This window comes from Esox lucius, chromosome 4 (genome assembly GCF_011004845.1).
Source record: "Esox lucius isolate fEsoLuc1 chromosome 4, fEsoLuc1.pri, whole genome shotgun sequence".
NCBI classification, from domain to species: domain Eukaryota; kingdom Metazoa; phylum Chordata; class Actinopteri; order Esociformes; family Esocidae; genus Esox; species Esox lucius.
Genome location: NC_047572.1, coordinates 20,016,929 through 20,032,981, shown reverse-complemented (window position 1 = coordinate 20,032,981; position 16,053 = coordinate 20,016,929). Strand labels below are relative to the sequence as shown.

At 41.1% G+C, this 16,053-nt stretch overlaps 1 protein-coding gene across 4 annotated transcripts in view; it reads right to left on the bottom strand.

Annotated features, from left to right (window-relative positions):
* aff2 (AF4/FMR2 family, member 2) overlaps positions 1-16,053 on the bottom strand; it is a 176,930-nt gene that overhangs the window by 117,886 nt on the left and 42,991 nt on the right. For 2 of the 4 annotated variants that reach the window (XM_010899611.4, XM_020046169.3), the window contains exon 2: positions 6,489-6,609. The exons of 1 other annotated variant lie outside the window; for it this stretch is intronic. In XM_010899611.4, coding sequence (XP_010897913.1) covers positions 6,489-6,609 — 121 coding nt within the window. Of the gene's footprint in view, positions 1-4,023; positions 4,098-6,488; positions 6,610-16,053 lie in introns of those variants that run through there. One more of the 4 variants, XM_020046170.3, reaches the window with a different exon arrangement.

Below are 16,053 nucleotides of genomic sequence, written 5' to 3'. Positions count from 1 at the left end.
GGGAAAGCAGATCAGGACATGTGCACTCCAAAGCACATCCTGCTAAACTGTTCTACATCACCCAATCAGGGCGTTTCAGCCAAAAGCGTTGCGCTTGGAAGAACAACAACTAAAGTGCCCAAGCCACAAATCTGAACAGTCACAGCACTGTTGTTCTGTCACAATTAAGTTCACACTCCTGATTGCAAGTTGTATTGTGGAGCAGCGACTTTGACCACTGTGCCATTTTACAACCTCGAAGATATTTTGTAAAAACAAGGTGAAGTCTAATCCAGCAATTCCAATCCATTAAATTGTCCCTCTCCTTTGTAAACAAATCTGTTTATGTCTCTCTGAGAAAGACTCACTGGTGCAGGAGCAGAAAGAATCAGCAGTTTGCATAAAATCCATTAGTGCTTCCCAATAAAGAGTATCAATATGGGTTCACATGAGTAAACACCTAGCACAAATCATCTGAAATCAATAGAGCACTAACGACAGCAGGGTATCCAGGAGCTAGCAGATGTAAGGTCGACTCCTAACAGGATCAGCTACAAACCACAATACAATTGTGAAGGAAACTGGGAACGTAATGGACTAATAATTTAATATTTAGCAAGCCTACTTATAAAACCTATTGATAAAATCTGACAGCGATGATGGTGGGAGAAAAACATGTAAACAGTCAAAAACAGATAACTGTTTTACATTACATCTCTTCCATTACATACAGTACACCCATGGAGAGAAAAAGTTACTCCATCTCCAGGAGTCTATTCCTCAACGCTGGTGCCCATGAATAAAACATCCAGTATTGGGGCTAACGACTGAGGAGGAACACAAAATACATTTGCAGAAACCATTTGAAAATCTGAGGGAAAAATGTCAGAAGTCTGAATAACCAGGCTGCTATTTTCTCATTTGGTCTGCCACTCCTCTTGACTCAGCAGTTGGCGGAGGACAGAAGCAGAAGAAGGATAGGAACGGCTATTTGGGAATATTTGCCTTGAGGGTGAAAAGGTAGGTTTCTTTGTGACAGAGTGGTGCAGCAACATTGGCTGCAGTCCAAAAGCCTGACATTCAATGGGCATTACAGGGTTTAAAAAACCCAGTCTGTCTTTGCATTGAAAGGGACCTGTCCAAGAGGAGGTAGAGAGTGGTCCCAGAGGGGCACCTAGTACATATATTGCTGAGGGCCCTGAGACCAGTGAAGAGGGGTAACTGGAGGCCTCTGAGGACATGGCCAGCTCTCCTCTGCTCTGGGGCATCTCTCTAGGTGCCAGTGGAGCTGGGAAAGCAGTAAATCAGTCCCAAATAGCTCCTAACTGCATAGTTCCATTAAACAGGATTAAAGGGGGATTAACTAATAGCAGCCTGAGATGTGGGAGAACTACAAACAGTGTTTCACAGAGGAGAGGAAAGTGCTGCTATTACTCTCTTCTGAGCACTGGGCAGGGAGATGGAGAGAGTGAGAGGGCTAAGGAGTAAGCATTGTCAAGCATTATCACAGGGGTGGAAAATAATTTGGGCTCGAGGGCCATATTAGGATTTTAAAATGCAGTTATTGGAAACTATTTAAAATATATATGTCCATTAAAATGTGTACATACGTTCAAGAGAATGGCTTGGAATGTTTAACCCCAAATAATAAATGAATGAATCCAGCTCACATGCCATGTTTTCCCACACCTGCATTTACATGGCACATTCATTTCCAAGCTTACGTGGTTATAGTAAAGCCTAGAATGAAGTAACCAGTCAAAATAAAAAACATAAACACAATAAATTGTTACAAGAACTTATTGTGTGTGTGTCCAAAAGGAAAATTAATGTCTTCTGAGATGACTAGAAGAAATGTCATAAAGACATTTAAACAAACTGGGCAAGTTGAATCCTTCAGGGATAGTAGGAAAGAAGTGCATGCTTTGTATCTGGTAGAGTCATCTGGCACCAAAGTACAGGCTTTGACAGTGAGCACCAAACCCACTTCTGGTGTTTGTGGCCAAAAAGCTTTATTTTTGGTTTGTCTGACCATAGAACAAGGTTAAAATCAAAGTTTAATTGGTGTACACTTAACTCCAGGCACTAATGTTTTATGTTTTATGGCAAGTATGTTGGCATGGTGACATCTAATTTTAGTTTTACAGACTTAGTGACCCCAAGATTCAACCAACTTCTGCAGATCTTTTTTAACTGTGGTCCAGAATACCTCAAGAAACATCCTTCTTATTGGGCATGAAGGCCAAATAGATGTGTCCTCTCCCAGACAGGTTAATCAGAGCACCATTTGATTTAAAACTTGCTCTTAATTATTGCCCCAACAGTGAGGTTGGTTATTTTCAGGTCTGTAGCTATTTTATTTTTGTTAAAACCACTGTATAACAACTTTTTGCTTAATTTCATGTGTGCTCTCTGTACCAGTACACCAACACAAAGTAAGTTACTCTCCTCATTAACCTATGAGAGACAGTCTGTCTGTCTGTCTGTCTGTCTGTCTGATCTGTCTTTGTGACTGGAGGAATGCTGGGCCGGTGTTTTCCATAATATATATATACACGCACATATTAAGGTATGAGCAGACCACAGAATATATACATAGATTAAGCAACCCACACCAGCTTCCTCCAACCACAAAAACAATACGAAACCCATACATACTCACTTGACCAGAGTCCAACACAGTACACTGCAAGAAATGGTGCCAATGGAACAAGACAATTTAACTGTTTTTGAGGAGATCTTTTCTTGAAATAAGTGAAATAATTACACGATATTCAAGGCATATTTTCAAAAAACAAGTGGCATATTCTAGCTTTAAGGATGGTTTGATTTTTTTTAACCTGAAAACAAGTTAAATATACTTGATAAGACAGACATTTTTTGCAGTGTATTCCCACAGACCCTGAATATCAGCGTTATTTAAGTGATGGGGACACACTGTTTGAAAATAAATTGAAATAAGGGAGGCAGCAAGACATATTTACATTTTTGGCTGTCATTGTGTGTGACCCAGTAGAAGGTTGTGTGTGTTTAAGAGCATTCAAGTTTTCTGTAACCTCATTTCCTATGCTAAGAGGAGGAGCGGGAGAACAGATGAAGATGAACGGCAAGTTTTGTGTGTGTGTGTGTGTGTGTGCATGCGCATATGCCAGTTAGTGCTTTTAAGCTGATCCACTATAGAAGCAGAACTGCAGTGAGAGAATAAACTATGTCATGTGTTTAGGGGTAATAAGCATTCAAAGCGCACCATCACTACCTGTTTATTTCCACAAATTCTTCTTCCGCCATGTTGGTGTGATAGACAGGTTTCAAGACATTTACAGATAATCTGTAGTGTTTAAAAGCTATTTGCTGAAAGAGAATTTTAATAGTGAGTCTGGTCTTTACGGGGTGCACACTATATTTCTGAATCGTACCAGTCAGGTGTAATGACGACATATTGAGATCAGTCCAAAATTGGTTTTCATTAACCAATCAAACTAGGTTTGAGGAGAACATGAAGCCAAAAACACCAAATTATGTGAAAAACCCTCTTCTACTCTTCAAATCCCAGAATTGAAATCCCCACTTGAACCACGTAATAACATGTAGATATTACTCTAAGTGGGTTTTAAAAACTAAAGATAGCTACTATTCATTTTTAAATTCAAACTGTAAAAATTCATCACTTCTTCACTTCCATCACATTTTGTTGTGTAATAAACAATCTACATTTGATTTCACTATCGAGACACTTCCTAAAGCTGGCTGTCCTGCAAAACTAAGTAACCAATCAAGAAGGGGCCTTGGTCAGGGTGGTGAACAAAAACCCAACAGCCACTCTAACTTCAGAGTTTCTCTTCAGAGATTGAAGAACCTTCTAGAATGACAACCATATCAGAAGCATTCCATCAATCAGGCCTTTTATGGTAGAGTGGTTAGATGGAAGTGACTTCTGCTCTAAGAGCATCGGGAGAAATATTATTTGGTCTGATGAGACCAAAATCCAACTATTACGCCTGAATGCCAAGCGCTATGTCTGACAAAAAAAAACTCTCCAATCACCTTGTAATAAGATCCCTACGGTGAGGCTTGGTGGTGTGAGCATCATGCTACAGGGAGGGATCTCAGCGGCGGGGACCTGGAAACTGATCAGAATTGAGGGAAAGATGAACACAGACGAGGTCCTGGAGAGAACCTGATCCAGAGCACACGTGACCTCAGACTGGGGCGAAGATTAACATTTCAGAACGAGAACGCCAGAATGGCTTCCGGACAAGTCTGTGAATGTATTAGAGTAACCTGGCCAAAGCCCTCACTTGAACACCATTGAACATTTGTGAGTAGAACTGAAGATTTCAGTTCACTGACTCTCCCCATTGATGGTGACAGCATAAATACCAGACACTGCCCAAATCCAGGTATGCAAAGCAGGCATAGACACACCAAAAGAGACCCAAAGCTGTGATCGCTGCCAAAGGCGTTTCTACAAAGTACTGAATAAAGGGTCTGAATACTCTGTTACATACGTTTTGGTTTATATTTAAAATAAATTATAACAATTTTCTAAAAACATGCTTTGTCATCATGGAATATTGTGTAGAGTGATGGCACAAAATGTAATGTAATCAATAATAAATGAATTATATAATACAAAATGTGGACAAAGGGGACTGAATACTTTCCAAAGGCACTGTACATACAGTGGAAAGATCAAGTATTTGATACACAGCCAATTCTGCAGGTTTTCCGACTTACAAAGCATGTAGAAGTCTGTACTTTTTATCATAGGTACACTTCAACTATGAGAGACAGAATCTAAAACAAAAATCCAGAAAATCACATGATATGATTTTTAAATAATTAATTAGCATTTTATTGCATGACATAAGTATTTGATCACCTACCAACCAGTAAGAATTCAGGCTCTCACAGACCTGTTAGTTTTTCTTTAAGAAGCCCTCCTGTTCTTCACTCAGTAAGAGCATTGAAGACGGGTCGTGGCTGGGTCTTCCAGCATTACAACGACCCAAAACACACAGCCAGGGCAACTAAGGAGTGGCTCCGTAAGAAGCATCTCAAGGTCCTGAAGTGGCCTAGCCAGTCTCCAGACCTGAACCCAATAGAAAATATTTGGAGGGAGCCTGAAGGATCTGGAGAAGGTCTGTATGGAGGAGTGGGCCAAAATCCCTGCTGCAGTGTGTGCAAACCTGGTCAAGAACTATAGGAAACATGATCTCTGTAATTGCAAACAAAGGTGTCTGTACCAAATATGAAGTTCTGCTTTTCTGAATAAAATGCACATTAATTACTTAAAAATTATACAATGTGATTTTCTGGATTTTTGTTTTAGATTCCGTCTCTCACAGTTGAAGTGTACCTATGATAAAAATAACAGACTTCTACATTCTTTGTAAGTAGGAAAACCTGCAAAATAGGCAGTGTATCAAATACTTGTTCTCCCCACTGTAAGTGCATTAATAAACACATATGGGTTTTTTTTAACAAAAATTCTCCTCAGTGTCAGGGAAACTACTTTAAACTGCTACTGCTTAGCAACTCACTCAAACACACGCACCCACCACGCCCACCCACACACATCCACACACACACACACACACACAAACACAAAAACACAAAAACACACACAGACTCACTCTGCTTACATATCTATGTTGTCACCTTTTAGCAGCCAGTCAGCAATGTAATCATCATACCTAGAGAAGGTGAGACTTAAATGTCTGAGACTGTATGGCACTTCCAGGACTTACATAAGAAATGTCTAATCCTCTTTCACTTGTCACAGTACTCTACTATATATCCATCATATGGAAAATATTGCACCCAAGGGACGTGTTTGGTGAAATTGAAAATACACGCTATGGAAAAACATAAAACATCCTTTTGGTAAGTAAAGCAATGTTTTTAGGGAATGTAGAGAAAACATGTTTTAATACTTAAATTTCCTATAATATCATATGCTGTCCACACTAGCTGTGTATTTCTATAGCCTCCACATGGACCATAATCTGCTCGGATGCAGTGGTGTCCAATCCATTTAATAAATATAACAACAAGTAACAGCACATACGGGTAAGCACAGAACAGGCTGCTATTCGCCCTCTATAGAAACACTGTTCTGACCATCTGTGGTGTCTCCTTCATCCAGCAACACATAGAGCATGTGCGAAAACACACAGATCTGGCGGGTGGTAAAGACCGTGCATTTGGAGACTTACAAGCAGAGACCAGACCCCATCCACTAGAAGAGCCAGTCTATATGGCCAGTCTCTATGGCCAGTCCATATGCATAGATGACATCCTGAATGGTTTTACTGCAGCATCTACAGTTACAGTACGTTATGTATTAATCACGGTCGGCTGAGTCTTAATAGTGAGAGGATGATGTGATTGGGGAGGGGGGTAATCATCCGATATCTAGCATCGTCCCTCATTGTTCTTGCCAGGTAATACCCTAAAAGGGATGGGACGCCGACCACCCTCCTCATCCTCCCTTCCCAGGTCCGTACCTTGTATGGTTCCCCAAACAGATTAAACCCAGAGGAGAAGAGATCTTCATCCTGTTGCACCTCCTGGGTCCGCCGCTCCCATTCCCTCTTCTTCAGCGCATTGCGGTCCTGCTCATAATGACTGCATGGGAAGACAAGGAGGAGAAGGCCGTCAGAGTAATCACAGCTGGCATGCAGAAACACATTAAAACACTGAAATCCCTTTTCCTGGAAAGATGTGAGGGGAAACCCATATCTGTCTAATAGGCACAGGATGACACTAAGCAGATGAAGGATACACAGTCCCGGAGATAAAAGAAGAGGACTGTCACACAAACACTGGAAATACACAACGCTGCCAAGGCAAGGCAGGGCAACACAAGGCACTGTCGAAACGAAAGGGAATGCGAGATGAGCAACTCTATTGTCATTCTGAGCACAGTTCATTTACCAACACGACGCAGTGTAAAAGTACAGGCATATAGGATCTTTATCTTTATGTCAATTCCTTTTTACAACTATAAAAAAATACATGAACAATGAAGAGCAAACAAAGAAAATACCTAATTCCATTATTATTATTATTATTTAATTTTTTTTACAATATGCCAGTTACAAAAGCATTCCCACCGTACAAATACAAGATAGAAGTGAACCTGGACAGACTGGGTGGCTGGCGTGAATAAGTACCCCGTTTTCTCTGTCTCCATTAAGGTTTGTTAGGCCTGTTTGGTTAGTGGAGCAGACAAGTCAGCCTCTTATCCTCGGCCAGCAGAACCAATCCACAGTATATACCATGTGGCCGTCCTCTTCTTTGTCAGCTGATGTAAAAGTTGCGCCTAGCTGTCCCGCGGCTGTCAAACCACTGCCTATGCTTGATTAGAGCCCTGCTCTAAGCCCCCTCATTAGCATGTCCCACATTCCTCCGCCATGGCTGCCTACCGCTGCCCTTCCTGGAGCGGTGGGAGCTGAGCTAGCATAGCGACATAGCAGCATTTGCGTCCTGGCCCCGGGCTAGCATCAGGCCCCCCTGGGGTGCGCAGGGGAGCAGGACATTAAGGCAGGCTGCAGTGGGGCCGGCCAGGGCTTGGGATGTGACAGCAATGCGGTAGTGTTCTGTGGTGGTGGTGAGGGCGGTGGAGGGTGAGGAGGACAAACCTGGGAGAGACATGCAACCAGAGCAGAGTGGAGCACACATTATCTACTGACTCACAGCAGTGGCAAGGGTAATGGAAAGCTAAGCCTGAGTACCCTTTCTGCTCTCCAATAACAGATGGCACTGGCTGTTACCACTCTATATAGACAGCACATTAAACAATACACAGCACAGTGTCATAATCAAAATGTCTCAGCCATTTTGTCAACCATTTGTTTGTTATTGTGATTTCAAATAAAATTAGTAATGTCAAGCTGACTGATGCTGATGTGACTGAAAGGGAGAAAACGGCTACATACGATATATCACATTCTAATATCTACATACAGTACATCTAAAATGAACTAGTAGTTTTAGTAGAACTAGCAAAGCTTCCTAAAACCAAATAAAGCCATTTCCCATCTCCAACGCAGGAGTATCCCAGGCTTGGGAGGCACACGCAATTGGCAGTGATAGATAGGAGACAGAGACTGAGAGTTGGAATCAGTTTGCCTTCAATCTGCCCTTGCTCTCCCCAAACACACCTCCGGGTCCTACGGTTTTTCCAAAGCATTTAATCCATCACCAAATTATTTTGGAAAGGGAGACCCGGGCAAAGAAAAACGAGGCCCGTTCCGCAGCGACAGGCGATTTCTTTAATGGAAAGAAAAACGAACACAGGAAGAGAATAAAGGGCACGAACGCGTCGCAGTGAGATTGACGGCAGGGCCCTGGCAGTAATGACAGCAAGATGTCAGTTATCTCAATGCCGAGCCCGCTCCCCTCACCTGCCACTGCACCCTGACAGTCCGATAGATCAAATTTACAGCTGTCACTGGCGCCTGTGTGCTGTGCTCAGGCAGTCCTCTGCCACTAAGTCCTGTGTCTAATGCACTACTGTTGTTAAGAGGTGTAGGGTCAGGTCTGGTCATTAAAACAGTACTGTAGAAAGACACCTAGCCTCTAAGGGCAGAGTGATGGAGGCAGGATATTTCAGTGTTAACAGATATTAGTCTGTAAATGAACATTGGCTGCATCACCTTTTGTTATATATATATACATAGAATTTACAAAAAATATTATATATACACACTAATACATTGACTATATCTGTTGGCTCAGAAACATCCTGCCTCTACAGGTACTGTATAAATATAAATACAGTATTCAAGTGTAAAAATAAAAAGACCACTGCACCTTTTTCTTTCCTTTCCGAAAAAGTCGAAAAAGAACGTTTTGTTTAAGGAACAGAAGTGTTCAATTTGCAGTGGTCTCTTAATTTTAACCCTTCTGTTCCTCACTCAAAAGCTCCCTTTTCGACTTTTTTGGAAAGGAAAGAAAAATGTGCAACTTTTAGTTGTGTATGTATATATATATATATATATATATATATATATATATATATATATATATATATATATATATATATATACATATATATATATACATACACACACACATATACATATACATATATACATATACATAAACATATATATATATATATATGCATACAATATGTGACTTTGTTTCTCATTCCAATGATGATCTAAATAGCAGAAAGAGGAATTTCATAATGATGATGGTGATGTCGATGATGGCATTCTCCGTAAAAATGTTGCACTGGTCGCTTTTTTCCCCCCTCTGTTTCCTTCCTTTCCATCTCCCCCTGCAGCCAGCCTGCCTCCCACCCCTGGCTCTTTCCAACATAACATAAAAAACCTAATACTGATATCCACGGTAAACCCAATGAATTTAATCTCGGCTGAGCTACACTGCACTTGGAAGATAACCAAATAGACCTAGGTTTCTTCCCCTCCCCTTTCTGGCCCAGTGTGCAGCACAGTGAAAGGAGCATAGTAAGATGTAAAAAAACAACCAATGCGAGCACCATTATTCCAATCTAGCAGCCTAAACAACAGTCGCTGATTCAAAAAGCGGCAATTATTAATTTCAAGCACCGGTTAATTAAAACTATAGCTAGGCATTTAGCCCCTTGTTACAATTATTGCACTGGTTTATAATTATATGAACCTGCTTATCAACTCTATTAGCGCTGGAGCAGGGAAGGTGCAAATCTGGCAACCCTTGTCAATCTGATTCCTCAAAGAGAGACACTGTGGTGATGATCAGAAGATTGGGAGTGTTTATCATTCGTAATACCTGGGGTTGCGAGTCTAGTAGAGTCTGGAGTGAGGGTCTCTATAAAAAGATGAGCTTTGGGGCTTAAGAAGACAGGAAAGAGGAGGGGGGTTGGGGGGAGGAAAGCTGACTGCCTGCCACAGAATGCTTTGTTTGATGTGCGAACACAAGGGAATCCAGAATTCTTCATGCCTAATTTTCTGATATGAATATCATTTAATGACAACTAGACCTCTGAAAACAGCAAGCATTCCTGAAGTTCAATCTCTGAATGGATGAAGAAAAATACAATTAAACATTCAATGATGAAAAGCTAGCTTGTCTTTGAGGGGACAAAGATAAAAAGAAATACACTATTGTAAAAGCCACTGCAGAAGGTGTTTCTATACAACAAAAGAATGGAGAAATAAAGAGACACTAGCTAACATGCTTTCCCCCCATTTGTTGCACTCCAATACACACGGCATATGCGTGAACCTCAACTCCTAGTTCTGAAAGGGGCAGGGCAGTAATTGCTGAGAAGAATATAATAGCAGGACACAACTTAGTAGGACTAAAACACACCCTCTTATCTATCTCTCTGCAGTGAACTCGGTGAGTATAGGTTTTTACCTGTAGCCCGGATGACTGCTGTGAGTATAGGTTCTTACTTGACGTTTACAGGCTGGTCAAGTAGCAGGGTGTGGAGTGGGGCTCCTGTCTCCATGGCCGAACAGCTGTGACATGCTAGCTGTGTCAGTGCCCGTGTTGACACACAGCCCAGCTGTGAGCGGTGGCAGCGGTGCCAGCGTCGCCACAGTGCCCTGTCTGTCCTCCTCCGCTTTACGCGGTCATTTGAGCTCACACTCCAGCGGCTGCCATCGTGTACACACAGACACACACACACACACGGACGGACGGGCACAGACAAAGCTTCCGTGCGAGGTGAGCATGCGGCTCGACAGAACCAGAAGTGACACTGGAGATACACCTCTTCTATACAAAATATCTTTTTTTAAGAATCAGCACTGTCAAGCACGGCGAATTCACCAAGTGTCAAACTCCTCCGATCTTTAAGAATCAGCTATCACAGACAACTCATTATCCCCCCCCCCCCCCCACACACACACACACATAACAGCACACAGGTAGAATAAATGCACCACATTAGGGGGTGTCACGGTCTCAGAGGAGGAACACGGCAGGAGGTGCTCCTGCTGGTGGTACTGCTTCGGTCGGTTGGAGCAGGAGACTGAGAGCCTTTCTGATTAATGACTTGGGCTGGCAGTAATTGCCAGATGCCAGGTTATCAACCTCTTCACTGACACCTCTTCCTAAGGGATTCGTTCCTTTTTCGACAAGGAGGCCATTGTTGTCGTTTGAACTCCCAGTGATCCTGCTCCTACTACTACGCAGAGGGTTTCACGCCTGCCGGCTTGCCTTCCCGTGCCCAATGCACAGCCACGCAGTCTGGGGTGTCTGAGTGTTTCCTGTCTTTTTCGCTTTTGCTCTCTATCTCGCTCTCTTTCCAAGCCTCCCTCCCCTTTTCCTAACAATACGGTACAAGAGACCATGATTAAATGCACTGGCCAATTAGGCAGTACTGTCTGGGGCTGCTCTACATCGGAAATGTCATGTTATTAATATTTGAAGAGGAGCAGGGGACTCATTTCCAGTTTTGACCCAATTTAACAAACAGACCTCATGATGTGCGATAACATCATCTCACTGTCCAGAAACAACACAGTCAATGTCAACCGCACAGTAGATAAGGGCAAACCAGAGCTCCATCATCACAATGCTTCGATATCACTCTGACAGACAACGAGAGGAATAATTGGCCATCTACAGTGTCATTATGTGGTTTGTATACATCATTGGGACTGATCCATGTGAGTCCTTTTTAACTAACTAAAGTCTCTGCCTTTTATATACAATTTCTACTAAGTCACCAAATAGAATTGTTTTTAAATGGTCATAATGTGGATCATTTAGCGATTTGATTTAGAGTTTTAGAAACTATGTAGCTAAACAATTTATTTCGATTGCCTTTAATTACTGGAAATGACAGTGAATTTGTGTTATGGTGCATAGAAAACACTGAAAATGACACTTAACAAGGCTACACAATCTAGAAAATATATCATTAGGAACTTTGTTTTCAAGTGTTTGTCCTAAATCTGCAAGATACAAAAATGTATTGTTCTTTAAGACAAATGTTTTACCAGCACACAAGCCAGGCTTTTCTGTACAAATTATCCCACAGCGCAGACCATTTCTATAGAATACATATCTCCAGCCAAAGAGCCAAAACCTTTTGCACATCATGTTCTGCGCAACCTTGACATCACACAGCTTAATAGACAGCACGTGATTTTAAAACCCCTTGAGTTCCACTTCTAGGCAACTACTGTAGCTACCGGTACCCTGAGTTTGACAGTGGAAGAGTTTATGTTGCCTTGCCTTGTCTATGCATTACCTGGTCTGTCTGCCTCTTTAGCTAATGTTTGTAATGACAATAAAGAAAGAACACTATGCCGCCTGTCTGCATCTTGCATGCCTCTAATATGCTGCATGAATACTTCATTTGTTCTGCACTTAAGTTGGCAATAGCTTAGGTTACTGTTACAAAACAGACACGCTTGTTGTACATCTTGTGTTTAGTGCATGTAGTCCTCCTGGACTAAAACAGACAAAGATGTCCAATCGTCACTGCGGAAAAATATGTGGGCATCACAAAACAAATTTCTATTGCAGAGGCTGAGAAAGTCCCAGCCAAAACCCACAAGCGTGGTTTAGTTCCCTAGACTCTCTACGAAGACGCAACTTACTCACAGTCACTCAGTTTGTTGGGGTCATACAGATTGTGAATTCTATCTTCTTACACAAACTTTTACTTTGATGAAACACACATTCACCAAAACCCCATTTGAATCTATCTAAATCCATTATTTACTTGGGCACCTTTCAAAGAGCTTGACCTACACATAAGGAAATGTAGTCCCTACAACAAAGCCGCACAGAAATGTTTAACAGCATGTGATGATGTCACAAATTATTTTATTAACACTGGACATAATAGCTGCAGCTCCAATAGCGTTTGACATGTAATGTCCCATTGACATTATATTCCAACTTGAGCATGTACTCATGATAATGTTGACAGCTGAATATGGCTGCTAATCCAAATCAGGCGAAAGAATAACGTCTGTGAACCCATACATCAAATTTGACCTAATAATCATAATTCGGCCTATTTTGTGTTATCTTCTGGTCAGCTTTGGTCAAGTCATTTAGCCTCACAGCAGTGTGTCATCAAATTATGGGCTGCTGAAAATTAAATATCTACCCTTGGGCTTTGACAACCCACAGTTTTAATGATTCATTGAGATCTAGAGAAAGATCATTTCAACCAATTTAATGCCTAAGAGTATTGCAGGGCAGACAGATTGATTCAATTACATTGAATCTTGTTCAGTTTAAAGAAATCTGACATTTTAAATATATAGACGTTAAGTATGTAGCATCTATCTAAAAAGAACTAAATCATCTTATTTTTTCTTTTTGGTTATAGTATTCAGTATACTATACTATTGATGTCAATGTCACACAGAAAGATCCATCACCAGAACATAAGATTTACTTATTTGACGACTTCCAGAGATGTCTGTTTAACGCCACCCAACAAGACACAGGACAGCACTTGTTTTTAATCGCATACAGTTCACATTTGCGTTGCTATAAAACTGGCCTTACAAACTGCACTGACTGTCGAGCACCCACGATAATCGCTTTCCCTTCTCAACAGGATCCATGCTAGTCTGATAAGTGTCTGTCCGGTTAAATGGTGCATCACCATGGCACACGGCTATCATGCTACACACGTCAGAAGACGTCTATGTGTGAGGTGTCAGGGAATAGTCTGCTGCAGATGCAATTACAGAGCTGGACAGTTATTAAGTATAATGGCTACAGCACCACACACCATGACACGACAAGTGACCATTCTCATTAGATACTAATCTTTACCGACTTCGAAGATCATTGCTACGCTATTTGTTTCATATCCCAACGCATAAAGTGCTGTCAATGTATTGGAGATGTAGACTTTGGACTAAAGTGATTTGTTTCTACTCACAGCCCGTTTTCCTTGGCAAGGCAAAGCACTCAATACATGGCAGTTTGGAGCGCATGTTTCTGTCTCTTAGTGGGAAGGAGTGTTAACACTCGTCAGCCTAGCGCACATAGTGCCATCCCCCAATGTAAATAAACAGACAACTGAGAATATTTAGTCATGTCTAGACAGCCTCAGTGACATCATCAGAGTCCTCTCCACAAGCCTCCACCAGCCTCCACACACACACACACACACTAATATGATAACTTTTCACTTTTTTTAAAGCGTAAAAACATCTCTTTGAAAAGGCTGGATTAATTTGCCTTCAGAGCAGAGAGATGGGAGGAGAGGAGAGGACATTAGCGTCGGACTAGAAGGAAACAGTCAGCTTCTTTCCTTTGATCTCACATGCACACACTGACAAGAGGAAATGGGAACAATATGCCCAAAAGTTACATTTGTTCTTACATAAAACATGTGCATTTGAAATAAATAAATATATATATATGTATATATGTGTGTGTGTATATATGTGTTTGTATATATATAGGTAGTTGTTGTTTTTTTGCCATTTACATATTCCCAGCAAAATGTTCAGTTAATTTAACCAACCTACAAAAGGTTAAATGGGTAATGTGAAGTCGCTCCACCTATTTATGGACTTCATGATAGGTATCCATTCTTTCTTGAAGAATATAACCAACTGTACAAATGTCTCAATGGCTTAGTTCAACAGTTTTAACCCATCAAGAACCAAAATATACAGCTCTGGGAAAAAATCACTGTATCTTAAATCAGCATCTTTACATGTATGGCAGCCATTCCATTCCAGTGTCTGTTAAATTCCAACACAGGCACAATGAGGTACTGATTAGGTGATTACCTGAACTAAATCTAATTTAATGAGGGAAAGTATAAAACCACTGCTGTGGTCGTCACTATCTTTTTGCAATAGGACCAGCTGGATGGTAAAAACAATGCAAGTAGTACTTCAAAGTTAATTAGAATTAAAAAAAAATAACTATTCAGCATGACTAAATAGTTGAAAAGAAAAGTTTTGAATGAGGAAAATACGTTTTCAATTCTGGCTTCACAGGCAGAGGGATACAGTGAGCGTCAGGTCGCTTCCATCCTGACAATTTCAAAAGACAGCGGTTCATAAGAACAAGGTCAAGATATTGGGGACAACAAAACTAAACACTGGCAGAGGGTGAAATCGACTGTCCACAGACCAAGATGACCATCAACAAATTCGAATGTCACTCAACAATGGTAGGATGACATTAAGTGACCTACAAAAAGAATGGCAAACAGCAGCTGAGGTGAAGTGCACGGTGAGGACAGTTCAAAACTAGGGGCAGGGTTGAAGTCATGCCAAGCTAGAAAAAAGCCCTGCATCAATGAAAAGCAAGTAGAGCCAGGCTGGAATCAGGCAGATTTATCTTTATGAAGGACGCATGAATCAGGCCAAGTACAGGGTTCTCCTGGAAGAACACCCGCTTCATTCTGCTCTGACATTGTTCCCCAGCTCTGAGAATTGTTTTTTCCAGCAGAAAAATGCTCCATGACACACAGCCAGGTCAATCAAGGTGTGGATGGAGGACCACCATATCAAGACCCTGTCATGGCCAGCCCAATCTCCAGACATGAACCCCATTGAAAACCTCTGGAATTTGATCAAGAGGAAGATGGATGGTCACAAGCCATCAAACAAAGCCGAGCTACTTGAATCTTTGTGGCAGTAGTGGCATAAAGTCACCCAACTGCAATGTGACAGACTGGTGGAGAGCATGCCAAGACGCATGAAAGCTGTGATAGAAAATCTGGGTGATTCCACCAAATATTGATTTCTGAACTCTTCCTAAGTTAAAACATTAGTATTATGTTGTTGAAAAATGAATATGAATTTGTTTTATTTGCATTATAACGTCTGAAAACAATGCATATTTTTTTGGTTATTTTGATATTTAAATACTCTAAATGACAATATTTTTATTTGGAATTTGGGCGTAACGTTGTCAGTAGTTTACAGGATAAAACAAAAATGTAAATTTTCCTCAATCACATACTTATGAATAGTAAAACCAGAGAAACTGATATTTTAGCAGTGGTGTCAAAAATGTTTCCAGTACTGTATACAGTATGTTGCTAGTATACATGGTAGCGTATCAGACAATATCTACCGACTGAACATGGTTCATATCAATGATGGT